At 35.0% G+C, this 27,513-nt stretch overlaps 2 protein-coding genes across 2 annotated transcripts in view; one reads left to right on the forward strand and one right to left on the reverse strand.

Moving 5' to 3' along the window:
- The window catches only part of LOC134841515 (leucine-rich repeats and immunoglobulin-like domains protein 2), a 441,437-nt gene that overhangs the window by 340,895 nt on the left and 73,029 nt on the right, over nucleotides 1–27,513 (forward strand). The window lies entirely within an intron of this gene.
- LOC134842058 (cylicin-1-like) lies at nucleotides 1,071–26,601 on the reverse strand. Its single transcript, XM_063858212.1, has 10 exons — nucleotides 26,416–26,601; nucleotides 26,256–26,343; nucleotides 17,631–17,742; nucleotides 16,814–16,865; nucleotides 16,579–16,617; nucleotides 16,411–16,493; nucleotides 15,578–15,658; nucleotides 7,322–7,600; nucleotides 1,855–1,963; nucleotides 1,071–1,421 (listed from the first exon to the last, which is right to left on the reverse strand). The coding sequence occupies exons 1-10, from the start codon at nucleotides 26,416–26,418 to the stop codon at nucleotides 1,242–1,244; spliced, it is 1,026 nt and encodes a 341-aa protein (XP_063714282.1). The 5' UTR covers nucleotides 26,419–26,601; the 3' UTR covers nucleotides 1,071–1,241.

Raw genomic sequence — 27,513 nt, forward strand, 5'->3', positions numbered from 1 at the left:
TCCTAATTATAACAAAACCAGATTCATCTTATGATATTGCGAAGAAAAGCAGCAAGTCGCAAGATTCAATTTTTGGTCAAGTTTATGGCAAAAAAAACAACTCATAAAAACGACAACTCGCATAAATTAGTAATTACGGCAAAAGGCAAATGTGCTATTTTTGTAAAGAGTCTCCTAAAGTAATGTTTGCAATCTTCACCTATCACGTACTAAATGTCTGTTAAATTTAGACTTTTTTGAAAAAAATTATTGGGGAAAGAATTGAGTTTCTTTGTTCTTTTAACATCGAAAATTGAAAAAAAAAATGATTTCATTAACTGGTGAACCCTTCATTAAGAAATATAATGTCAATTTGTTTTTACTTTATTGGGTTATTTTACAATTCTGATTAAGTCCAAACAAGGGCTACGATCATTGGAAACAAAAATTTGAGTTTTTTAATTGAAATATTGATTTAATTAAAACTGCGAGAACACGAATCGGAGATGCTCAAAAAGATCTTGATTGCAAATCAAAAGTAATTACGTAACGATTTAATTGTTGGAAAAAGTTAAACTATTCGCTTAAGTTATTTCTTCTTGAATGAAAAATAGGTTTTCTAAACGTGATTAACTATTTTTTTTTGCTTTTGTACAGTTTTGATTTTAAATACCTTAAGCTTAAAATGAAAAAAAAAACAGGAACTTTAAATGTGCGTATCTGTTAAAAATTGAGAGTTTATTGAACTAGCTCTATCTTCAGGGTGAGTTTCAAATCTAGAACCAGAAGCTCTCTACAGCACACGAACTTAGAATGAACAGGTCAGGCAATATCTCACTTAAAAAAACTGGGTGAGAAATAGTTACGTTTAGTTCTACAAAAACCTCTAGATACTAGACCAGTTAAATGGTATCAATTTTCAAATGTGTTTTCAGTTCAAGAATGGGTGACGCTCACCCACATATCTTTTAACAGATAAGAAAACAAGTCCTGCATTTCATGTCCTGCAGAAAATATTTCAGACATATTTCAGTAGCCTTGAGCCGCGGTTGGCTTAGGTCAAACCTCAACTCAAACTTATAAAAACCCAGTTTCAAAAAATATACGCAATTTTTAAGCTAAAAGCAGCAACTTGTTAGTGATGCAGATGCTATTTAAGGCAAGCATTTCAAATTTTCTGTTCTTTCGAAACGCAAATCGCAAGGAGAAGGTAATTTTCAGGTCGAGCTTGGTCAATCTCTAAGTGCATGCAATTAAGACTTCTATGTCTTTTGGAGATTGTTCAGCAAAGTGTCCAGCTTCTTGCACTCTAGCTCGTCGGCAGTGGTGGGGTCCAGAGGCTGAGCAAGTTCTGTGGCCGCCTCCCTGTTGCCTCTTTTGTATGCACCGAAGTATCTGACTATAGGCTTCTGCAGTCGCTTCTTGTCTGCCTCAAGTCTCAACTAAAGCAGATGAACCATTTAAGAACTTGGGGTGATTTTTGGCATGCACCTTTATGCGTCCGTGTCATACCGCTTACTTTTGGCACCGTTGAGATTTCTGGCATTTTATTTCAGATTGTAAAATATTGTAAAATTTAGAATAAATGTTCCAATAAATCCAAAACAATCTTCGTAGACCGAAGTTAAGGTAAATGCAATTTTCAAAAATGACTGCATTGGAAAACAATTTTAGATTCATGCGTTATCATTCTTTTTAAAAAACAGATTAATTTTGGGCTGTAAAACAAAAAAAATCCTCTTCGTTTTTAAAGGATCAAAGTATTATTCATAGAAGGATACATTATTCATATAAACAGAATGAATAACTTTGGGCCTTAGGACAGAAAAGATCCGCATGGTTTTGAAAAGGTCAAGCTACTAGAAGGATACATACATCGTATAGGCCGTCGAACTCCATGTCTTTCCAATCTCTCTGTGTGAGAGTGTAGTTCTCCTCGTATCGGACAGCACTTCTCTCCTGCTTTTGCTCCTCCACTTCTTTCCTAAACAAGTGGGCAAACTTTTTGAAACTTTTGGGTTGTCTTTGGGGACAATTGGTTTTGTTCAAACCTTAGCTCAAACAGAAAACTGCCAAATTTTTTGGACAGTGCAAAAGCTTTTGTTAAATTAAACAACCGGAAACTGAAAAAAAATCCCAACAAACTGTTTACAAGATTTTGTTAATTTTTCTGCACTGTTGACCAAAGGAAAGAGATATTTTCAGAGAAAAATTTTAACGAGCAATTTATTCTGAAACAATCTTTAAAAGTTAAAATTAAGCGACAAATCTGAAAGTTTTTGCACTCGAAAACGATTTTTGGTTTATACATTAGAATTTAAAAATAAGAACAGAAATATTAAAATTTACTTCAGGGAATAACATAAAAACACTTTTTTGCACCTTAAGAGTTTTTGCCAGTTTTCAAGCTACTCAAATTTGATAAATCAAGTGGTGAATTATTCACAATTTGAGATAAATTAAAAAAAAAACATGCCGAGAAATGACTCGTAAACTGTTTGTATGACAAAAATAAGGTTATGTCATCATACCACTTATTCTTGAAAAAGTTGATTCAGTGAAAAAACGACCAATAAAATTTTGCACAAAATCAGTTCATGACCGCGATCAAAATTTACTACATACAAATGAAGAGAACAAAATGCGTTCATGAAATTGGGACAAAATTTCCTAAAATGGTACTCTACGCTTTCGAAAACTGTTTTCATATTTTTTTTCGAAGTAACTTTTCACCGGCTTCAACTCCAAACTTTTGAATGATGTTTGATGGTGAACTCAGAAAATTATAAAAAAGTGCCATTTCGTTTGTTCTGCGGGTCTCAGTTTTACAGGTCAAAACAATTAATGAAAATTTGGCACTTGGCAAGTTTGAAGCTATTATTGCACCAACTTTCAACGAGGCCAAACTGTGCACTGGTTAGGCGCACAAATTAGTGTGTGTGGTTCTCTGGAATCCAGAGACAAGTCTTGGAATTCAGAAGCATGTCTTTAAACAGGTTAGAGTTTTGTTGGAACAATCAAAGAAAAGGAAAGAACAAAAGAAAAGCAAAAATAGCGTCCTTTTTGCGGAATCCGCTAACAATTCACAAAATACACAGTTTGGCTTCGTAATCTCGGGTTGACGTCCATACAAAAAAATGCTTGTCATACAATTTCATATATGGAATCTATGGAATCTATTCATCGAAGAAAATTGTATGATATGCATTATTTCTATCTATTTTTTTGTGGCAGTTTCTTAGAATTTTTTCATCATACATTTTCATATATAAAAAAATTTGCACGCAAAACTAAATGCTTTATGTGTATAGCGTAGCCCAGGCTTAGTTTATTACCCAAAAAAACGAAACATTTCAAACTAGTGTAGTTTTTAAAAATTATCAAAATTACTATATTTTTAATATGCCAAGATAAAAATGAGTTTGTTAAAAACAAGTCGCTTTTCGCAACCATCAAAAAATTCAAAGTAAAAACTTTCTAGCCATATACCAAGTTTTACGTTTTTAGTAAGTAATTCTATATGAAGAAGTTGTTAACATTAACTTACAAGGCTAATCTCACCGAATGCAGTTTAACTTCGTGGTAACAGCAGCTTACACTCTGGCTTTTCTTGTAACAGAATTTTTTGGTTAGTGTGTTTTTGGATGAATAGAACACAAAATTTCGAAATCATTTTTTTTGCATTTCCATTTGTGGAAAAAATTAAAAAATTCCTGTCATTTAATCTTATAGATTATGGAAAAGAAACTTATCATATAATTTCAGATAAAAAAAGGGTTTGCGATTTTCTCACAATTTTACTTACAAATTGTATGGCACAAAGCTTGTTAATTAGTGTCGCAAAAAAATGCTTATTTCGCTATTTTGATACAGTTTTTTTTGGCCTAAAAAGTTGTATGAAATTGTTTTATAAGCATTTTTTATTGTACAAAATTGCATGATAAGCCCTGAATGTTTAATTCCATTTTCAGAGCGGGTATTATCAACAACAAAAAGTATCACCAGCAAAAATTTGTTGCGGTTTCCGAACACAATGAAGAAGACCCAATTCTCGAAACAAAAGAATTTGATGTCGATTTTTCTGCTTTTTTGAAAAAAAATTTCAGCCTAGAGAGGAGTATTTGAACACAATTCTATTAGTGGAACATAAGCTGATGGGTCTGTAATAATTGAGCTTGACTTTTTCCTCTTCTACTTTTGAATTGTGAGGTTCCCCTGGCTGAACCACTCTCCTAATTCAGCCTCTGCAGTTACATATACCTATATTAAAGCTGTTATCAATTTCAACTGACACGTGAAAAAATCAAATAAACAAAAAAATGAAAAAAAAAATGTAAAACTATCTTAATATTTTGCTTTAAAAGTTTTGAATATGAAAGAAAAAAAATGCTTACCGCCGAAAGAGCGCTGAAAGAGGCTTCCAAAACTGGTTTCCCTTTAAGTAAAAGAAATTTTTTCTAGCCTAAAGGGCTCTCATTTATACGTTACTCATTCACTTTACTCGCTCGAAATTGAACTAAGACTCAGTCACTCTCAACACCTGGAGAAATGCTTAGAAGCTGTTTTAATGTAGTTCATGATAAATCACTCGACTCATTTCATTGATTTTTTCTGGTACATGTTTTTGCGTAATTTTGAAGAAGTTTTTAAATTTTTAAGAAAAATTGTATTATTTCAAAAGTAGCCAAAAATTTGCAAAACGCTTAATGGGTTCAAATAGAACACAAATTTTTTCTGCCTGTTCTGCGTGTCTAATTAGCCAAAAAAGCTGTGCAGTATTTTTTATCACAAGTTTTTTGACTCTGAACTTAAAGTTACGACTGTGAGGATGTCTTTTCAAAAGTAATTATGACTGGAAGAGATTTGAAAAAAAACTACCACTGACATCCTACTTGCATGGATGGTTCTAAAATTTTAATGACAGGAGGATTTAAAAAAAAAGTTTAAAACTTTATCGACCCCGTTTTTAGGCCGACCTAACTGACTTTCCAAGCTCTGACAAATCACTATACAGACCCTATTTTCGCCAAATTTTCTGCGCCGCAAGCAAATACCGAAAAAGGTCAAAAAATGCGTGTTAGGACTTTTTATCTAAAATTTTGACCAAAAAATTGCGTTTTTTATCTGGCGCTTTCCCCCTTAAAATTAGTATATTAGCGGCATTAGAAATACTTTAGGGTTTGTCAGCCAAAAGAAAAGATATCTCGAAATAGTACAAATGGGGGACAAAAAAAATCGGGGACCCTTTCAGTCTGCAGGTGGTCTAATCCCCAAGAAATGGGCGTCCACCCCCCCCCCCTAAGTTTGCTGATGTTACTTGCCTTTTTTCAGGCAACTAAAATTGAGGGAAACTAACAATAGGACTCCGCCCAGGTTGACCAAAAATACTACTCATACAATTTTCATATATGGAAAAAGTCTAACCATACACTTTTCATGCAAATTCATGAAAATTGCATGAAAAGTTTATGATTAGTGATTTTCCATAGATGGAACTTGTATGACTAGAATTTTTACATGAACTAAAAAAAACTTGATTTCTTTAGTTTTTGGGATGTGGTCGTAACCGAACACTAGTGACTCAAACGATGTTTTACTCAAAACTAAAGTCACCTAAGTTTTGTTGTCTTGCATTTATGTGGCACTAGGAACTACCTGAATTGTCTAAGATTCGTCTCACACAAACTATGCACTGAAAGAATCAAACTATTAATTTCTGACAAAACCATTTTTAAGTTGAAACTTTTTAAAATTTTCAGACGTTTATCAGGTTTTAATTAATCAGACGTTTATCAGGGCATACATAAACATGCCGTACAAATAAAATAGGAATTTTGAGCATTTTTGAAAAAATGTATCCTGAGAAACGTAAGAAAAAATCCAGTTTTTGTGTATCCCGGGCTACGTTATGCACACAAAAACTTAAACTTTGCATACAACGTTTTTTTTGGAAAGTGTTTGTTTGAGTGCAAAGTTTGTTTTGCGGTTGAAAAAAAAACATTTTTGGGGCATTTTCGGAATTACATGTAAAAAGTTTTGTTGTCTTCATCAAAAAAATAAAAATGCTAAAGATACATATTTCTTTTTAGTTAGTACTTTACACTGACCTTTATGCCAAAACAACAAACAAGTTTTTTGAAAATTCGATGACACCATAATAGAAAAGTTTATGAAATTAGTATGAGTAGTTTTTTTTTTCTTCATAGATTTAGTTTATGGAATTATATTATTAGCGTTCTCGGTCCATGGAGGTCAACCCAGGTAAGTAACTTGGTTCAAATTCAATTTTCTGCCAGTAACGTGCATGCTATTTGTTTCGAATTCTGTCACTTAAAGGAAAAAAGTGTAATTCTGCAGAAGATCTATAATGTATGCGGGAGTTTTGAAACCGATTTGGGCTCAACTTTAAATCCTTCGAGCCAAATTAATCTTGAACGAATTGACTTGTAAATTCCAGTTTTTTTCTTGTTTTTTTCTCTTGTTTTTAAAACTCCTTTCTTGTTTTTAAATGAGGTATTGTTTTTCATGCGAAGCAATTCTATCTCAAGAACTCTTCTTGAGTATTGAAGATATTAATCAAATAAGAGTTTATTTCTTACAATTTTGGTGTCGTTTTTTAAAACAGGTGCATTGCGGAAACAAAAAAAGAAACCAAAATGAATAGAAGCAAACTAGTCTTATGTAGTAGCGTGCGCAGAAATTTTTTCTTGGAGGGGGAGGGAGGGGAGGGGTCGGTTTTTCAAAAACTTTTTTTTAATTTGATCAATTTGATTTTGCGAGCTATCCGAAAATACTACAAAAACCTTATTTTGACAAAATTTTCTACGCCGCAGTCAATTTTTCTAAAAAACGGGCCAAAAAAGCGTTTTTTTTGCCGCGCGCTCCTTCAAAATTGATGATAATGGCACCAAGGCGCCTTTAGAACAAGTTTGAGGTTGGTCAGCCAAAAATGGATGTCGTAAACTTATACCAAAGAGGTGACCCTTTGGAAAAATTTGGCACCAGTATTGTCAACGCCCCCCCCCGCCCCACCATCTTGCAACGCTACTGGTCTTATGAGTTCATGTGTGATCATACGCAAAGCATATTAATAAGTGTGTGAGGATTAAAATGTATTATTTTTTGTTGATTGTTTCAATAATCACATTTGTTCATTGGCGCTGAAAGGCAGTCAGAAGAATCGTTTTGACATCAACAGTTATGTCTTGGCTTAAAATTGTATGTATGGTGGCCAAATTTCGAAAAGGTTCTTACTGAAATACGATATTTAGCTTCAAATCCGATGTTTATTTTTAAATCCGACACTTATCTAAGTTGGTATCAGTTTTACAAAATTGTGTACCTTATTTTGCGAAGATCATCATAATTCAACTGATCTTTTCTTTTCTGCTCCAGTATCTTCAAAGGCTTGAACACCACTCTTCGTTCACGCGGCAGCTGGTAAGGAATTCTCATGTAGTGCGGCTCTTTTTTCTTGTCTTCCTGGTCGTCCTTTTCTTGCTCATTATTTTTGTTGGTATCATTTTGTTTCTCTTTGTTTTGTTTATCATTTTTCTTGCCATCGTCTTTCTTCTTAGTAGAATCAGACTTCTGTTTGTTCTCATCTGCCGTTTTTTCGCTACTGAAGAATTGAAAAGTTTCACTAATGGTAAAACTTCTTAAGAAAAATATGTCTTTTTACAAAAAATTTGAGTTCGGGTGTGTGATAATCCCTAAATCTTATCTGAAAACTAGAGTAATAATACAGTTGAATTAATAGTAAAGTTTAATAAGTAAGTATGGATCAAAGAATAGAAGATAACTATAATCTCTCAATAGTTAACACAGAGTGAGTTTCAGTCTTTAGCACCATCAAGTTGTTAGAACAATCAACGTGATTGACAGGTCTTTAATTAGTGTTATTCAATCGATCTCTAACATTAATAATAATAAGTTATAACGTCCTCTATCTTAGGTGGTCTACTCACCACACCACATTTCCCCCTCTAGAAAATTTCAACAACGTTTGAAATTCTCTTACAAGATCACAATAAACAAAATTCAGTCAATGAGTTTAAAAGTTTTTGGGATTAAGTATTCTTTCCTTGTAATTCCATTTTACTAGTCGAGAATGTTGGTCTCCTAAGTTTCTTTCTCGGTGATGGTGACGTTGTATCTTCTGATGATAACGGAATTTCCCCTGGCGAAATTGGAATAGTTTGTGACCCTTGTTTCTCTTCTACGTTTTTGACCGAATGTTTTAGTGGGCTTCCAAAGAATTGTGTCTGCCGCTTGCTTCTGCCCGAGGACCTTGAGTTGTTCGACACCTGTGAATCCTTATCACCTTCCCCGTTTCTTTTCTCCCTTTTCTTCTCTGGTTTCCTTCTATCTGCTGATTTGTTTTCCTCCGATTTCTTTTACGTCGTTTCTGATGTTATTCCCATCTTTCCGTCTAATTTTTCTTCCTCGTTCTGTGAAGTATTTGACTTCTCTGTTGCCGTCTTACTCTGGGTCCCCTCCATATTGTCTTGCGACTTCTCCTTCTCTGTTGTCGGTACTGAGGGAATTGGACAGTTTATGCTTTCTTTCGATTGATTCTCAATTTGCATTTCTTTTGTTCCGGCTGGTATTATGGAGATTGGACATTCTTCTGTCGACTGTGCCTCTAATCTATTTTCTGCTGATGGTACTACTTGCACCTCGTGTTCTGGGGAGCTGCTTGATGACATGGTTAGGTCTATTACTCCTCCACTCGGTACTTCTTTAAGTACATTTGGCGATGCTACATATCTGGAAGCTAACGTTGGCGGGTTCTTTCTCGCTGTCTTCGTCAGCGTGGAATATAGTTTCATCGTCTTCGCATGTAGTCTATCCAATTTCTCGAGAGTGTTATAACAATTGTCAAGTGTTATATTTTCCGTGTCTGAATTTTCTGTTGACGTTGAAACCGGTGAGACGTCTGGTGTCGGCAGGATATGAACCGGTCTGTTTGGTCCACTTGAGCTGCACTGATGTAATGGTTTCCTCGGCGTGCTTACGGCTGGTGTCTTCTTTCCTAAATCTGAACAATATGCTGACTTGAATTTCGATTTAATTGATATGTGGTTTTTTTTCTAATTACTTTCCCATTATTGGTAATCTAAGTATTCTTAGCGACTTTAACAATTTTCCCATTAAACCGCTTGAATAAAGGATGTCCCGATTTCCTGTCTAATATTTTCCGTTATACCACTACTTTCTCCGGATAGTGAATAAGATCGAATTCTAGATTACTTGTTTTCGTCCTGTGCTCTGGCACCTCCGGTTCTACTCTAAATCTTAGAGTTCCTTGATTCAAGTCGCTTCTGAGGCTTGCTGCTAATAATGGGTTTCTTTCAGTCAGTTTTCTCAAGGCCTCAGATCCCTCCTTCTGTGAAAGATGTCTCCTGTGCAATTTCCAGTCCGATGCTGCCTTTGCCAGATTTTCCAATGCCCTGATACTCTCTGGTTCTTCTCCAGTCCTCTTCATTTTTGGTGACACGTCTCTGCTTTCCATCCCTTTCTTCATCACCTTTAATCTAGTCCTTGAGTCCGCTTATTCTCGCATCTCATGCGGCTTCAATAGTGATCTCTCCAGTCTCTGTTGATCTAGATTTAATGAACATTTTAGTTTATCCCTGAAATTAGACCATTCCGTATTCGGTTTCCGTCCGAAATGAAATTCGAAAGGTGACTTCTTAAGGATGTTGTGACGTGATATTCGAATATCTTCCAAAATTGACTTGACTGCTGTTTGTATATCCTCAAAATTTGGGTCCAATTGCATTGTGCCTAGTTTTTTTTTATGATTTGAATACATTTTTCTACTAATCCACACCCCCGGTGGTCTCCTACTGGGCAAAAGATTTGATTTATTCCCTTCGATTTACAAAATTCTGCTACTTTCGCATTTTTGAATCCCGAATATTGATCTGTCCTTAAATTCTTTGGTATGGTATGTTGGTGTATGTAGTTTTTTAAGAATTTGAGTATTTTTTTGCTCCCCGACTTCCTGGTGATCATGGCGGAAGGGTATTTCGAAAGTCGATCAATACCGACTATTATGAATAGTTTCTTTCCCTTAGAATCGAACATTGGGCCAGCAAGGTCTATTTAGAATTCCTCGTTCACCTCTGATAATTCTGGTAAGGGTTCTGCCGAATTGAATGTTTTAGACGTTTTAAGGTTCTTACCATACGCTGAACATGATCTGCAGGTTTGGCATAAATCAATGATCTCCCTATGCATTTTCGGCTACCACAGATATTGTGCCGCGTCCACCATTGCCTCTTGTCCTGCGTGTGTTCTGTGCAACCAGGCCATTACTGCTTTCCTCAGACAAGTTGGTATTGCCACTCTATTGTCAATAATGATGCAGTCGTTGATTACTGAGGCGTCGTCCCAAAAGTTTGCCATGTAGCTGCCCAATCTCAAGAATCCTTCTCTATCCTTCGCTAGGATGTGTTTCCTTAGTTGGCCTAACTGGCTGTCTTCCGTCGTGAGTTCCCCCAATAGATCCGCATCGAGTATGTTATGGAGGACTGTGGTGAATGATTTCTTGTTTGTGTTCACTGGAGCTTGTTGTTTTTTCTTCTTTCCAACTTTATCTGCTATCATGTTGACCCTCACTGTCCTTTTTATTCTGTTCGTTCTGAAGTTTGCCAGAATTCGGGCGTAGTGCATCTTGTTCTTGTTTACGATATTGATCCTTTTCCTTTTCCTGCTCTCGGTTATCATCTCCACTGTCTGTCTTGTTTCTGCTGTATTTCTTTCCTCAATCGGGTTTATCGTCTGTTTTATGGATGGCAGGATGAATTTACTCATTTTCCTCTAAAAATTTTGTTTTGTTGAGCTGATTATGAATTTATTTGAGCTGTTGATGTTTAAGTTTAAGGTCGGGGACAATGAAATTTGTATATTTTTGGCTGAATATAACTCCATTGCTTCTGATTGGTTGGATTTTGTTACGACGCCCTCTCGTGGTGAACTGGTTAGATATGGCGTAGCTCTGAATAAATTAAAATTTGACGAATCTGATTGGTTACAATTTTCACCGCATGGCTTTCCTCCCTCTCGCGGTGAGTGGTGCATTTGCATATCTTGTTTTGATTGGTTGTTGTTTTTGCCGCATAAATTTCCGATCTGTACTTGAGGGATGTGAATTTGCATACATTGATCTGATTGGATAGTGTCAGTTCCGCATGACAATGCACCCTCTTGCGGATGTGCGAATGTCTGATTCTGATTGGTTGATACTTGCTCCTTCCGAATCGGATGTTTTGTTACTTTTTGCGGTTCTGCATGGAGGATATGATTGGATAAAATCTTTGTACGAGATATCGACGCCCCCTTGCGGTGCTTCGGAAATTTGGTGTTCTCCTCCGTTCTCCCTCCCAATTAGTGTAAATCTCTTTGGAATTATCCTGTTTTCCTCTAGGTGGGCCTTGACTAATTGGATTTTTTTCAATTTCTTTTGTCGGCGCTGGAGTGTTAATCACCCTACATGCCTCATCAAAGTTTTCGATGGCTTTAACTACAAATTGTTCGTCGTATTTTGATGTAGGTGGTGCCTCAAATTTAGGGCTTTTTGATAAGTAATCTGCCATTCCTATTTTAGCTCCTGCGATGTGAGAAATTGTATATTCGAATGGTAGCATTCTGTCTGCCCATCTTGTCAGTCTGTATTGATATGTTTTGTTGCCTCGGTTTTCTGTTAATGTTGTGACTATGGCCTTGTGGTCGGTTAATATTTGGAATTGGTTTCCCAATAAATAGTTTCTGAAGAAATCACATGACCATACCACCGCTAGTAGTTCGAGCTCGTCAGTGCTGTACTTTTGTTCAGCTGCATTCAAAAATCTTGATGTGAATGCGATTGGTACCCATTTGTCCGGTTCCAATTCTTGCTCTAATGCAGCCCCCAATCCTTTGTGACTGGCGTCACATTTGATCCTACATTGTTTGGTGGCGTCGTAATGGTGCATTTTTGTTATGTTGGCGATTAGTTCCAGAATTTTCTTAAATGCGTTGTTTGCTTCTTCACTTCAAATGAATTTTTCTTTGTTATCCGCCTTCAATGATGGGCGTAATGATTCGGTGTGTTTTTGGAGATTGGGTATGAATCTGGACATGTGATTTAAAATACCCATGAATGATCTCAGTTGTTTCAGAGATTTTGGCGGTTGTAATGCCATTACTGCTTCTATTTTTGAGTGTTTTGGTCTCACTCCTGTCTCATTTATCTCGAATCCCAGCCATATTAATTTTGTTTTTGAAAACTTGCATTTGCTGAGTTTTAAGGCAAACCCTTCTTTGTCTAACCTTGACAGGACTTTGTCAACTATTTCATTGTGTTCTGTGACTGAACCTTTTGATACTATCAGTATGTCATCTAAGAAACAGAAGACTCCTTGATATCCTTGGATTGTGTTGTCCATTGCCTTCTGGAATTCCTTTGGAATGTCTGTTAGTCCATAAAATCCGGTTTTGAATCTGTACGTTCCAGTAAATTCCCAGTATACGATGCTGAAGTTACAGTGTTTGCTCACGGACTCGTCTAATGGGAGTTGACTGAATGCGTACTTTAGATCTAATGACGTAAACCAGACTGTGCCCTCTGTCTTGGTTGTAATTATTTGGGCTGCTGAGTCGAGTAGTTCTAATAAATTTGGCATCTGAAATTTATTTTTGAAGATCTGTGAGTTCATTGGTTTTGCGTCCATTGCTAGTTTCACCGTGCCGTCCTTTTTTGCTGTTATGACTACTGGAGCTACGAAGTGATCAATTGTGCATTTATCAAGTTTTACTATGTGGCCTTCTTTTATGAGTTTCTTAATTTCCGCTCCCACTTTGGTTTGAATATGGATTGGCACTCTTCTGCCTTTTTCCTGAATTGAGATCAATGGTGATTTAAATGACGTGAATACCTTGTGGTTCTTTGAGCGTCCCAATCTATGGAATACGTCATTGTATTTCTTAGTGACTTCGTTCTTCCAAAAGGTCGATTCGACTGATTCATTTTCTTGCTCTTCTGAAATTGCATTTATTGACTTTTTGGGTGGTTTTAGTTGAGTTGTTACTATTCCCGGGTCTGGTTGGATGTCTAAGCCCAATGAACATCTGGTTCTATTCTCGGAAATTAAGAATTTCGCTCCTCGGAGTCTCCATCCATTTGAGTAAATGTCATTTTCTAGTATTCCGAAGAGTTTTATCGGTTTGTGGTTGTAATCTACGTACGTTATGGATAACGGATTCTTATCTAGTGATATGATCTTTGCGTTGGGGTCTTTCTGTAATAGAGTTTCAGCTGTACGTTTGTTTACAAACAACGCTGGGCTTCCAGTGTCGACGGTGGCGCTAAATAAAGAGCCTCTTGTTTTTAGCGTTGTTCTTAGACACTTAGTTTTCCCCGTTGCAGAGTTGATTACTTCTAGATTCTTGACTGTTTCCTTTTGTAGTGATGCTACCGAGATTTTTAGGACTGAGTAGTTCTCTTCGCTGTCTGAGTCTATGAAGTTACAGTCCTCTTCTTCGTCCGGATCTGGTTGTTCGACATTGGCCACTTGATTACTGTTGCAGCATTTCGCAAAATGTCCCTTTTCTCACAATTTCTACATGGTGCTCCTCTGGCTTGGCATTTAGATTTGTGTTCGGGTGTGAATCTTCTTCCACAGAAATAGCATGGTTTAGATTGAGTGTTCGACTGGTCTTGCTGATTTTTGGGTTTGAAATTTCCTTTCCCTAGCGCTCTATTCATTTTGTTTTGGACATTGTTTTTCGACTGGATCAGTGGTTCTTGTTTGACCCGAAACTGGTTAGATGAGTTTGTGAAGTTTGCTGAATTGCTCGTTGTAGATGGGTTCTGCTTTTGGAGAGTGCTCGCTGTCACGTATAACTTCTCCTGAAGTAGTGCCGATTTGAGGGTATCATCTACTGTGGCTTCTGGTCTAATGCAAAGTTCTGTTTGTATGTCAGAGAATCTCATTTTTGCAATAAAGATGTCGCGAATGACTACCTTCTCTGTCTCCTCTGTCCATCCACATTTTGAAGCTTGTCCTGCTAGGCGGAGGTCAAATGATTCGAGGTTTTCCCTTCCCCGTGCGATGCGTTGTAGATTTGCATCCTTTCTATGATATAGTTCTTTTCCCGTTTGAATAGTTGTTCGCAAGCATCATGGAAAAATTTGAATTTTACTGTGTTAAGGTTGGTATGTGCATGTTGTTGAAGGAATCTTTTCTTCCCTTCGTTTCCCCAGGCGAAGAATAACCTTGACTTAATCCTTGCATCTGCTTCGTGAAAATACACATTTGGACTTATTTCGGTTCCCTTCTTTCTTCGTTCTTCGTTCGCTTCGTTTGTTCTCCTGATTGCCGCTTCATTTCTTGCGGTTCTACTGTCCGCTTCTTCTGCCGTTTCTGAATTTGGAATTTGTTCAGGTCTTGGTGGGGGGTCGTCGTGTACTTCTGTCGGATCTGTAAGTAGGATATTCGGGTCACAATTTTCTTTGAGTGATACGGCGAGGAAAAATTGGCCTATCCACACCTCCCAAGGATAAGGAGGTTCGGCTGACGGTTTATGCCAAAATGAAGGGACACCTAGCAGTTCCGTCCTGTCTTCAGAAGAAGAAACTGCTGACTGCGCCATGTGATAATCCCTAAATCTTATCTGAAAACTAGACTAATAATACAGTTGAATTAATAGTAAAGTTTAATAAGTAAGTATGGATCAAAGAATAGAAGATAACTATAATCTCTCAATAGTTAACACGGAGTGGGTTTCATTCTTTAGCACCATCAAGTTGTTAGAACAATCAACGTGATTGACAGGTCTTTAATTAGTGTTATTCAAATGATCTCTAACATTAATGATAATAAGTTATAACGTCCTCTATCTTAGGTGGTCTACTCACTACCACCACAGGGTACGTTGATTTATGGGTTCACTTCTTTTTACGCTAGGGTGCTTGAAAAGGTTTTCAATTGGGCCCTAAAGATATATCACATTAAACCTCCTTCATCCGTGATTCGATCGATGTTTTTGAAAATTTTAAACTTTTCCGTCAAGAAAAGCAAATCAGATTAAAATCTTTGCCTTTCGACAGTTTATGAGCAAAAATCCACATTGACACATTTCAGTTAGCGCTTAGAAACTCGATTTTCGAATCTTAACTAAGCGCTTCACCGGACCGATAATTTGAAAATAAATTTAAAATTTTCTGTGTAAAAGTTTTAAAAAAATGCTTATGAAAGTTTTCTTTAATTAATTTACGGCGATAAATATAGTCAACTAACGCCACTAATTTTGTTTTTGAGAAACTTGAATGTTGAATCTTAAGAAAAATAAACTGCGTCTGTAGCCTTTTGCTCTACTGGCAGATTAACTGAAATTTCTTGTTTGACTTCTTCCTGTTAATACCTCCTGACAGTTAGTTGTCCAAAATAGAATTGAAATTTTAAAAAGCGGCTGGATGTTTTCATCATATTTCCACTCCTTCCCTCCGCATCCACTCGAACACTATCATAGGAGCCCAATGAGTTTTCTTATCTGTTGGGTTTGCCTAACTCAAGATAGTATATACTGTAACTAATGAATTTTGTCTAACTTTTGGTTCTGTTCCTTCTCCTTATTTTTCGCTGTTGCCTCCTTCTTTTGATTTTGAGGTTTGTAAGGCATTGGGAATCCGCTAAAACACGTAAAACCATTGAACCAAAGGAAGCTCATTAAAGTATTGCAAAATCGAAAACACGAAATTTTCAGAGTCAAGTCGTTCGACTTAAGTTTCGACCAAAAAAGCTGTTTTGACAGAACAGTTTTTACAAAACTATTTTTATTTTTATTTTCAATTAAGCATCAGTTTTATGGTGTAAAGAGTAGTTGTACAAAGTAAGGTATGAATAACCAAATAAGCCTAGAATACTCAAATTAGTTCACTTGCCAATTTTTGTATAAAATAATCGGAAATTAGGTTCAAAAATTTAAATGATAAAAACTCGCTTGTAGGCCCTGGAAAAGGAAAAAGAGTAGAAAATGTATCAGCAAAAAGTGAAAAAAGTGTTATAATCAAAGATATTGATTCGATCATGTCTGATTAGTTTTATAAAAACTATACCGAGTCTTTTAATGAGTTCTACTATAATTTGACTCGGAGTTTAGCCATCTTAAGTTTTGATTTCGCTGATGTTTCGACTAATGTGTTTGACCATGTTTCGAATTTGATTTCGACTTCAATTTTATGTCCAGCTGAAAGGCAGCGTGTCCCGTGTCAAGCGAATGGGTCGAAATTTACCTAGATTCTGTATGAGCTAACGGAAAATACATGAAAAGCTTAATGAAAAACATGCAAAATCCAACACAAATGAAACAAATTCTGCTATGCTACTTTTTGATTCGTTTCTATTTCAGCTTTCTCTTTCATTTTCAGTTCGTTCAGCTCACCTGTCGATTTGAAGTGATTTCTGAGGGTCAACTGGCTTTAGCGTACTGTCTCTACCGTATTCCTTTGCTATAGCTTCCCCAGGCTGAAAAAAATCAAAGATTCTAATTACAATCGATCAACTCGGCTATTGGTTTGCAATATCGACAGTTTTCATGTCTCAAACTTACCCGTAATCCATATGGCTCAACTTTGACTGGTTTCGTGCTCTGCAAATCAAGTTTACCCGAATTTCAAATTAGCAACAAAGTATAAAAATAGCAATAAAGTACGAAAATGTGCAAATCTTGTGAGAGCTGAAAGTTTAAAATTGATATCAGATAAACTCCGATTGTTTTTTTTAATTTTAGTTTATAATTAAATTTGCCGTGAAGAGTTTTCGAAAAGAATCTTTTAACCACTAACCGTGTTCATGGCTGTATCACTCACTGAAGTATCAGCATACGCATTCAAGCCTCTGAAAAAAACACCACAGAAGTTAATATTTGTTCGAAAAAGTTTTAAAACGCTTTTCCTTCCCTCAGGGATTCGACCCCTGAGGGAAGGAAATTGGTACGGCTTTTTTTACTTGTTTTTTCACAAAAATTTCATTCAAAACAGCGTCTTTTCACTGCTTTAGGAGAGCTCGGAAAATCAATTTGGTCGACCTAAAAAAAAGGTCGTCGAAATGTCGAAAATGTCGAAAAAAGGTCGTCGAAATGTCGATTTTTCGGTTTATTCCCAAAATTTAGCAACTTTCAAAATCCTGACAAAATTATTTTTGTCCTGATGCAATGATGAAAAAAGACTTATTTTATTAATCATACTGTGTATCTTAATAATACTCATTCAGCCGTGTGAGCAGGGGCGCATCTGAGATTTTCTCGAGTGGGCGGTTTTTTAAAAAGTTTTCGAACATTTTGTCGACCTTTTTTTAGGTTGACCAAATTGACTTTCCGAGTACTCCCAGAACACTATAAAGATTCTGCTTTCACAAAAAAATTTGGCACCGCAGACAAATTTTGGAAATATTTGACCAAAAGATTGGGTTTTTTTTGGCGCGCACTCCCCTTCAAAATTAGTAAATAGAAAAGTTTTAAACGCCTTCAGAAAAATTTTAGGGTTCGTCTGCCCCTGCATGTTAGCATACAAAATGTTTCTGAAAATCAAAAACTTGCAGTGTTGGTCGAAGGTTGGGAAAGGTGGGGGTGGGGGGGGGGGTAAAAAGTAAAATGGAGTTTACCTGCCGCTTTCGCTCATGAGCGCAGTCTGCTGCTGTTTTTGAAGGGACTGCTTCAACTTCTTGTAGTCGTTCTTAATCCAGCTCCGATCACTAGGCGGCTGCTTGCCTGCATCTAGTAAAAAAAAACTGAGTGCAAATTAGCTCAAATAATGTTTGCTTTCTTTTCGAAGAAAGACGTGAAACTTAAAGATAGAGAAATTGTTCAAAAGTTGTATATAAACAAAAATTTTCAAAAAAATTATTAGCAGACATGGTTCTTCGAAGAATGAATTGCTCGCAAAGTAGAAACTAATAACTTCGTACCCTTTATTTTTTTTTTCAGACAAAACTTTGCTGGGGTAGTCAATAGTGAATTAGAAATGACAGTACTTTTTTTGGGTGGATTAAGATCGGACGGAGTGACGAGGAGGATTGAAAAAGGTTTTTTCAGTCCCATAAGAACCAGCACAGTGCAACCTTTGTACGCTATGATCATGCATATTTAAAAAAAGTCGAGATAACTGGAATTTTGCTTATCAACGGTTGTTTATTTTTAGTTAGTCGTACTTTCCTTATGCCTAAAAATCGATAGTAGACACTTTTCAATTGCCGATTTTTATTAGTTTTTAGTCCTGAGTCAACTGCATAAAGAACTCAAAATTGAAACCCATGGAATTCAACTTTGCACTTAGGTTTTGTAAGTTCTCAGTCGAAAAATTTTAATTAAAGAAAGAATTGCTCGCAAAGCAGAAACTAAAAATGTCATTCCCTTTGTTTTCTTTTCAGACAAAATGGTGCATTATTAATCAATAGTGGATTAGAAATGACGGTATTTTTTGGGTGGATTAAGATCGGACGGTGTGACGAGGAGGACTGATTAAGTTTTTTTTAGTCCCACAATTCATTTCCATTTTTCGGAAATATTTCACTACGCATTGTAGAACCGGCAGCGTGCAAGTTTTGTACGTTATGATCATGCATAATCAATAAAAGAGCCGACAGAACTGGAATATTTGATTTTTTTTTTGCTTATTAAGGTTTGTTGAATTTCAGTTAGTCATACATTTGTTATGCCTAAAAACCGATAGTAGACATTTTTCAATTACTGATTTTTCAAATTAGTTTTTAGTCCTAATTCAACTGCATATAGAACTCAGAATTAGAACCCGTGGAATTCAACTTTGCAATCAGGCTTTGTAAATTGTCAGTCCAAAATTTGTAATTAAACAAGAAATTCTTAAAACGATTTTTAGTAGACAAGGTCCTTCGAAAATTTATTTGCTCGCAAGGTAGAAACTAATAATTTAATTCCTTTTTTTTCTTCTCAGACAAAGTTTTGTAGAAATGTTCCATAGTGTATTAGAAATGACAGGATTTATTTTTTGGTGGATTAAGATCGGACGGTGTGACGAGGAGGACTGGGCAGGCTTTTTCAGTCCCACAAGTCATTTCCAACTTTTGGATAATAATTAACTACAAACACACTTTTAGGACTGAAAGCATTCAAGTTTCTTAAATTTTAGAGATACGTTGCGATTAATGAGGCGAAAGGAAAAAACGCAGTGCGACCTCGGTTTTATGAACACTCGATTTTATGAATGATCAATTATCGATTCATGAGCGGACGATTAAGTGTTCGTTCCGTATTTTTTAGGAGTCATTGACCGTCGTAGTGAAGACTCTTAAATAGGCCGTGATTCAAAATCAAATAGTTCAGTTCTCAGCTGTCGGTTCTCTACGATACAGTATAAACCCGGTTTGACCTCCAAAAACCAAAAAAAGCTAATCATATAAATCCTTAAACTAAATCTATGAAAAAAAAAACAAGTCATACAATACGTGTCATCAAATTTTCAAAAACTTTTTTACTTGTTTCGGCATAAGAGTCGTTGTATCGTTGTAAATAAAAAAACAATTTGTCACAAAAACGCTAATCACGCTAGAAAAAAAAACAGTAACAACTATCAAAAATTTAATGATTAATAAGTTAAGTAATTGTACTAACAGCTTGTAGAAAATATTGTTAGGTGCAACGTATAACACTTTGGTTCTGCTCTTTTTATACTTCAAAATTTTTATCCGAAAACTCCAACACCAAATCCCCGACAATTATGCACTCAAGAAAGAAACAAACACGCCAACATAATCAAAAACAGAATATTTAGAAGAAAGTAGTGCTTCAGAACATATGGTCCAACGAACTGAGCCAGCAGTACCATTACAACAGCTGATACACGAAACGAACCTGGATTATACCTAAAAACTTGAATAACTAAAGTGGACAATGAGTACAGAAGAATGTAATAGGTAATATCTTTGACCCTACATCAACAACACCATACCACCAACTTAAGCAACAATTTTTTTTTTCAGATGCGCACAAGAAAATTGCGCATCTCTATAGATTCAATGCTGGTCGATATTTTAGATCGAGAGTTTCTTTTACTGATCCAATTTCCTACACTAACAAAAAACTGTTTACACGAATACCAGCTGATGACTAACCCAAAAAAAGTACTAATAAATGTTTGTCTTATGCTGAAAGTTTATCTAGGAGGATTAATCATGAAGCTCTGAAGCTGTCACTGAATCATCATATACAAACTATAGTTATATCCATTCAATTTTTTGAGTCTGCTATAACAAAAAATTCTGAAGAAGTCCATTTTGTTGAAGTCCAACATACCTTAATACAAATTCTTTACTTAGATTCGACAAACTAAATAATGGTAGGAATCTTGATCGAGATATTTGTTCAGTAATTCAACTCTCAGCTTATGTAAATAAATTACCTGCGCTAAGAGCATCAACAAGATTACCAAAAAAAAACAAATCTAATGATTGCATTCAACATATGATATTTATTTATCCTGAAAAAGTTGTTCAGTAAATTCATGTTGATTTTTAAAATAAGAAAATTAATTATATGTGTTTTTTTTTGCTTGAGGGAAACAAATCGACGGTAATAATTACAAATTTGAAAAGAATTCAATTCTGTGTATAATTTTTTTGTCAGAAACGAGCATAGCAAACTATGAGCAAATCTAGACATTCCAAAAATACTATTTCGGAGAAAATAAAGGTTCTTTGACACGCTAAATCAACATTTTTTTCTAGTAATTTATTTCTTTCAGTTTACAGTAAAAGTTTTCTCGAGTAGAAGCCGCGATATTAACCTCTTGCGCAATAGAAAATATTTTACTCTCAATTATCAGTGCTTACCCCCACAACCAAATTTATGAATTCAACATAAAGTCATCAAAGTCTAGGTACAAAGAAACTATTCAAAACACTGAGTACAAAATTTCAGCCAAAATCAAAACTGATTGCAACTGAAGTCTGTTCTATGCGTAAAACAAAACGGCACTCTTTTGTTTTGAACATATCAATTTGCGCACAAGAAAATTGCGCATCTCTATAGATTCAATGCTGGTCGATATTATAGATCGAGAGTTTCTTTTACTGATCCAACTCACGGGTTTGGAATTTTTCCTAATTTTGTCGAATACGTGTCCAACCCATTTGCCGAAGGACATTGACAATTTCAACTCAAACGATTTCACCAGCTTCCCGTAACTTGTTTGTTCAGCTACCAAACTTACACTATGCTCTCATTAGAGTAGAAAAAGTTCTATGTTTTACATGTATGTAGCGCTAATTCAATTATAACGACCCAAAGGACTGTCCAAAGAAACCATCCTAATTTCCTTGAATCAAGTCGTTTTCTCGCTTTTGACCCAAACACAAAGTTTTTCCTAAGTCTTCTTTTTTCTGATTACAAAAAAATGATGTTTGATAGGAACGACCAACCTGCTTCTGTAACTCACAAAAAGAAAATGTTTGAATTACAGCCACATTTAAAAGTTTATGTGATAGTTATTGTTTGAGACATCAATACGAATACCTTTGAGGAACTCAGTTTTATTCATTTTTTGGATATTGGTAAAACATTTTCCTGTCCTACAAATTTTGAATGTGAAAAACTTATCCTTGAGTGAAACTAGGGAAAACAACCAAACTCGCAGTATGGCAAGTTACGGACATATCGTTGTTTGCCATCCAAAAGTCACGTTATTTACAAAATGCCTCCCACTAGAACTCAACTTTGCCCTATATGTCGAATCCGTTACCGTTTTTACAACCCTTGGAATTGATCCTTGAATCCTAATAATTTATTCATATACAATAATTTTACACTTCTCAGAGACGGCAACGACGTGAAGTTTGTGAAAAAAAAACTCTTTAGTTTAATAAAAAAGTTTTCTTTCTCTTTTTTCTTTTCTATTATAACATTACACACAAAACTCTTCTTCAGATTACTGCTATCTTAAATACTACTAACCACCACCGGTTTTTTCTTGCCCCATTTGTTTTACCTATAACAAGAAACCTCACCGTAATCCTGTTAATTAAACCAGTTGAACTTATATCTAAGATCAGAGGTTAGTTATTGCCCAAACTTTAATTTTGTTTTTGCTACATTAAAATTTCATATCCAAGATTTCAAGATTAATTTGGAAAATATTTAGAACTATTTGTGTGGTTAAACTTTATCATGAACGTCAATTTTTTCTATGTTCTCCGTGGTTGGTTTTTGGAAGACTACGAGAATATATTTCACAAAGTTGTGTAGGACACAAGAAAACCATTTTTTTTCTATTATAATTAGGATTGAACTCAAACGCCTGTCACGAACCGATTCCAAATCGAAAATTCCATAGAATCCTCCCAATGGAAGGAAAATTCGAGCCAAAGAATACTGTACTCGAGAAAACGGCAAGCAAAAAGAGAAAACAGCGACAGCAGGGCAGCACCGAAACAAAAAAAGTTAGAAGAGAAGCATCAGAAGAATTCATAGCCAAAGAAGATGGAATTTCTCAGGAAAAGAAAAATTTTTATCCCTAAAACAACGGTTCAAAGTTCAACAAAAATGAGAGGCGTGCTTTAATAGGGACAATCTGCAGTTTGTAATTAGCCTTAGTTTTTCAAAAAAAAACCGGTTACAATAAATGGAAGCCATAGGAAAACATAATCAATTTCAACAGAAAAAGAGAGAGCTCTACTAACCAGATCCATCGTTCATAAGAATCAATATTCATTCGAAGGAGAATGGAATAATTGGCGAATAGAGAACCTCACTAATATGTCCTATAATCTGAAGAATGAAGATACAAGGAAAAAAGTTTTTTTTAAAAGAAAGAACAACTGCCTTTTTACCATACAGCCTCCAAAAATAAACAATAGACAGTGACATCAATGAGCTTGAGGAGAAACTAAAGAAAATTAAGATGAAAAGCAAAAAGAAGAAGAGTCTTATGGCTGATCTCAAAAGAAAATTGCAAGCAGCAGAAAAAAATGTTGAGATCCTGAAAGAGTACAACAATGAGCTAGAAAAAAACTAGCCGGCTACCAAACCAATAAAAAATTTCAAACTCATTTTTTGTACTGTTAAAATTCATTTGTGTTAATGGCAGTTAGTATTGTTTAAGGTTAAAATAATTATTTTTGAAGGTGTGCGTTGAACCGCTAAAAAATATTTGCTCAAAAAATAGGGGTGAGTAGTAGTATCTGAAAAACTACGCGGATAAAAAGCTTTTGTCTAATTGCTTACTTAATTAGGACTCAATTGTTAAAACCAAAACTGTACCCCTCAAAGTTATAGCCCCTATTCACTAAATCAGATTTTGGCTGATTTACTTTTATTATATCTAAAAATTGTTGTTTTGAAAAATGACTACTTGTGAAATAGCAGTCGGAATATTCTCATTTTTTTCATACTCAGTTTTTTAAAAGTCCGGCACAAAAAGTTCAGTCATTTTCAAGTTGAAAGCTAACAATATTGCTGGCGCAATTTAGAAACATTCAGATTTACTGGTTTATTTGTTCTAACTTCAGAATTGGAACAATAAAGCGACAAGCACAGGTCTTTTACAAAAACTAAAAACGATTGAAAATTAAATCATGTACATATTGAACATTTCTTCTGATTAAAAGAAACAAAAAAGACTTCGTTTGTAAGCTAAGAAAATATGCAGGTGCTGCTTTAAAAAATTATTGATGAAAGAAAGATGGAGGAAAGCAATAAAGCAAACTTACGATAAAAGTCAGAGTACCCGGCCTGATATTCAGTTGGCTTCAGATACTCAAAAATAGAAACTAAAATCTTTAACTAAAACGTATGAATTTTTCTGAGTTTTTTTAAATTCTTTCTACACGTTTTTCTTTTCATTAGTTTCCAGTTAAAGAAATTTAAATAAAATAAATTAACTCAAAAAGAAAACATCTTGCCGACACCAGGAAGACCGAGAGTTGAAGAAAATAGAGGCAAGTCATTTCAACTCAACTGGAGTTCGTGGAACGATCCTAGACGGAAGTGAATCAGAAGTTACCGGCGGAAATCAGGACAAAATCGGGCAGTCAAGTTAGAAAGACAAAATTTTGAAAAACTAAGATATGTAAATTTCCCGCCTCATTAAGATTTTGTTAACTCTCGTTAAGCTGTTCAAATCTTCTATAATTAAAAGCATATTTAACAATTTATTTTTTTTCCATTTACCGTGAAGTTTTTTTATGTTTGGTTAACCTTAAAGTATTTAACCAGAATTCGGTTCGATAACAACCTAAGAAAAGAAACAGTGAGACTTACAGCAATGGGACAAATTACTAAAGAGACAAGTGAAGCTATATGCAAGCACTTGTCCCTCTCATTTGAAAACATTCTCTTGAAATGGTGTCATGAACTTTTTCAAAAACTTTTTTCTTTTTTGGCATAAAAGTTGTTGTATTCGTTCTAAATAAAAAAGAAAAAGTTTTGTCGAAAAAACGTTTGTCATACACTTTCCATATATGGAAATTGTATATTTAGTATTTTTTTGATGACGACAGTAATTTTGAAATTGTCTCAATTAGTTTCTTGTTTTTAAACCGTAAATCGAAGTTTGCATTCAAACAAACATTTTCGAAAAAAAAGGTTACGTGGAAAATTTAACTTTTGTGTGTGCATAACGTAGTCACCGATACACAAAAATTAGGATTTTTCCGTAACTCTTTTTTCTTTTGTATAGCATGTTTAGATATGCCTTGATGAATGTCTAATAATTCAAAAAACAAAACTTTACAAAAATCATCTTCAAAACTTTTTGCCAAAATTTAAAAGTTTGATGCTTTGCTTTCAGTATATAGTTTGTGTAAGAAAACTCTTATACAATTCAGGCTGCTTTGAATACATTGTAAATGCAAGACGATGAAACCTTTTGTGACTCTAGTTTTGAGTAAACCATGGTTTTTTGTCACATGTGTTCGGTCGTGAGCACATCCAAAAAAATTGAAGTAGAAAATCAGTTTTCATGGTTTATGGGAAAATGCTAGTCATACAATTTCTGTATATGAAAAACCACTAATCATAGACCTTTCATGCAGTTTTTTGTACTTATGGAATTGCATGAAAAGTGTATGATTAGCTTTCTTCCATATATGAAAACGGTATGATTAGCATATGTGGTCAACCCGGGAAGCTCTAATTTATATCGTAGCAATCAGCGCATGGTTGTTAGACTTTCTTGAGGCAATTTTTTGTCAAACAATGGCTGATGTCTTTGTAGTAATGCTGTATTAGAGTTAAAGGAAAAGTTTTTGACTAGCTTGCTACCGATTGACGCAGAGTATTCTGTAAACCGTTTGCCATTCTTAGTCTGTATCTCTTTTTCACTTCTTTGAGCTTGAAAATGATTAGAGGTAAAGAGTGTTTTGAGATGATGATTCATTCAATTGTTTTTTAAAAAAACTCTTGATTTTTTCTTCGTACTGTTTATACTTCAATTATTGTTTTTTTTGCAGATACGGACGCTTGTATCGGATATGAATAATCAGCAAATCAATCATACAAAAGATACATTCAGCGAAAAAATTTTTCTTGTTCGTGTTGTCCTGTTATCTAACACAATAGTTTTTCTATGCTAACTCTTTGAAATCAGAACTTTTGTTCTAAAGTTTTTATAGTCTTTTCGTACAGCCGACACTTTAAAATACTCCTTTTCTATCAACATAGCTAATCCGACACCGCTCTTTGGGCGCTTGTACCTTTGAGAGGCAGGTAACCATCAAAAATGAAAAAGTTTAAAATTTTGTCAGATTTCAGTCAGACTAATAAATGGTTGTTTTTCATGTGTGCATGGAATACTAGTTCATTTCTAGAAACTCGAAGGAAAGGATCTTATATTTGTGCAAAACATTTTAATGTCTGTAATGGGTTATAATTTTTCTGTATTTGCTTTACTTTGGCATTCAATTAGCTTAACTTTTGCTTTAGTTTAGCGTTAATTTTCAGAAGCAATGTGTGCAATTTAAGAGAAAAGAATTTTTCAACAAAAAATGAAGCAAAATGCGCAGTTTTTTTTTTAAATTAGCGGTTCTTTTTAGTCGCAAAAGACTTGAATTGCGTGCAAGTTTTAAAAATAAGGTTCAGAAAAGGCCTCAATGTTTTACAAAATGACTAGAAATTTACGAGTTGATAAAAAGACGGTTGATAAAGTGGGTGGCTCTAAGTGTTACGTCTTTTCTAAGCGTTTTTTGAGTCAATTCTTATTACATTCAAGGCAAAATTGGCCTGAACTTGTTAAACTACTTGAAATTATAAATAGTTCTTACCATCATCTTGCTTCTCTTCTTCTGGCTTTTCATGTTTTTCGTTGTTTTCTTGAGCTTTTTGCTTATCGTCTTTTTCCTTCTTGGGCGCCTGGTGTGGAAAAAACTGTAAATTACCGAAAAAAAATTGACAGTTTCGTCAAAGCAAAAAAAATATACATACCATTTTAAATTGAGAGATCTATGCACTGTCAAAGTATATTAATTTTATCTACATGTACTCGTCAATCAAAGAGAACTGCTCAGGCAATGTTCAGAGTTCAGTTAATGCCACGGATCTCAAAAAATAATATCAACTTATTTAGAAGACAGAATTCTGGTAGAGAAACGTGCTTTTTATATGGCCATTGAAAGTAACAAGCTTGTTTGACAAATGGTCGACTGAATACACGCTGCTTTTAAATGAAAGAAAAAATTCTGAAGCTGAAAATTCTGGATGATAGTACCTCCACGAAAAGTTGCGGGTTAACCGGTCAATACTCGTGCGAAACATTCCATATCAAGCCCTACACCCTCTAAGGCATGTCCGTTTGGTTGCTGTGCAATGCTGAATCAAATTATTTCAAATTAATTTTCGTTCCGATTTTCGAAGTGAGGAATATATATGCCGGGGGTGTTTTTTTATTCAGACCAATTTTACAAATCGATTCAGAAATCTAGTTTCGGGTATCGATTCGGAAATCTTTGGATTGCCAAGCGAGTAAGCTTGCACTAGGCTAATCAAATTGGTTTGAGCGTTTCTCAAATTTGATTGAGTTAAGGTAAAAACAGATGAAGACATAACTTGCTTAAAAGTTAAGAAGAATTAATAAAATGTAATCTGTTCAGCAAAACTCGGACCCAAAAATTAACGCCAAAAACGGACAAGTTACGTCTTTCTTAGTTATTCAAAAATTACGCTCAAACTACCAAGTCAATTACTGGTAAAACTAAATCAAAGTGAGCCCCCTGCCTAGCCCAACAAAGTTCATCAAGGGACTAATCTCCAAAAAATTGAAGAGAATTTTTAAAAATTACTTTTAAATAAAAAAATTGTTGTTTTAATTAGTAAAATTCACATTTTTTGTCTACACAACAAAAATAAAACGTTTACATTGATTTGGAAATTATAAACTCCGTAAACGTTGTTGCGCTATGTAGGGGTCTAATTTTGATACAATTTTGTCAGCAGTTAGTAAACTTTTGATTAATTAAAAAACCCAAAAAGATCCTTTTTTTGAGTAAAATTTTGAGCCGGAATTTTGCCTAATGGCCAATAATT

Source organism: Symsagittifera roscoffensis, chromosome 3 (genome assembly GCF_963678635.1).
Source record: "Symsagittifera roscoffensis chromosome 3, txSymRosc1.1, whole genome shotgun sequence".
In the NCBI taxonomy this organism is placed as follows: Eukaryota; Metazoa; Xenacoelomorpha; order Acoela; family Convolutidae; genus Symsagittifera; species Symsagittifera roscoffensis.

What these genes read in the sequence shown, in the direction of transcription:
- LOC134842058 (XM_063858212.1), bottom strand. An exon ending in AAATCACTTCAAATCGACAG is followed by an intron (nt 15,659 to 16,410) that starts GTGAGCTGAACG and finishes TACGTGTTTTAG; the next exon opens with CGGATTCCCAATGCCTTACA. An exon ending in GATGATCTTCGCAAAATAAG is followed by an intron (nt 1,964 to 7,321) that starts GTACACAATTTT and finishes CCACTTGTTTAG; the next exon opens with GAAAGAAGTGGAGGAGCAAA.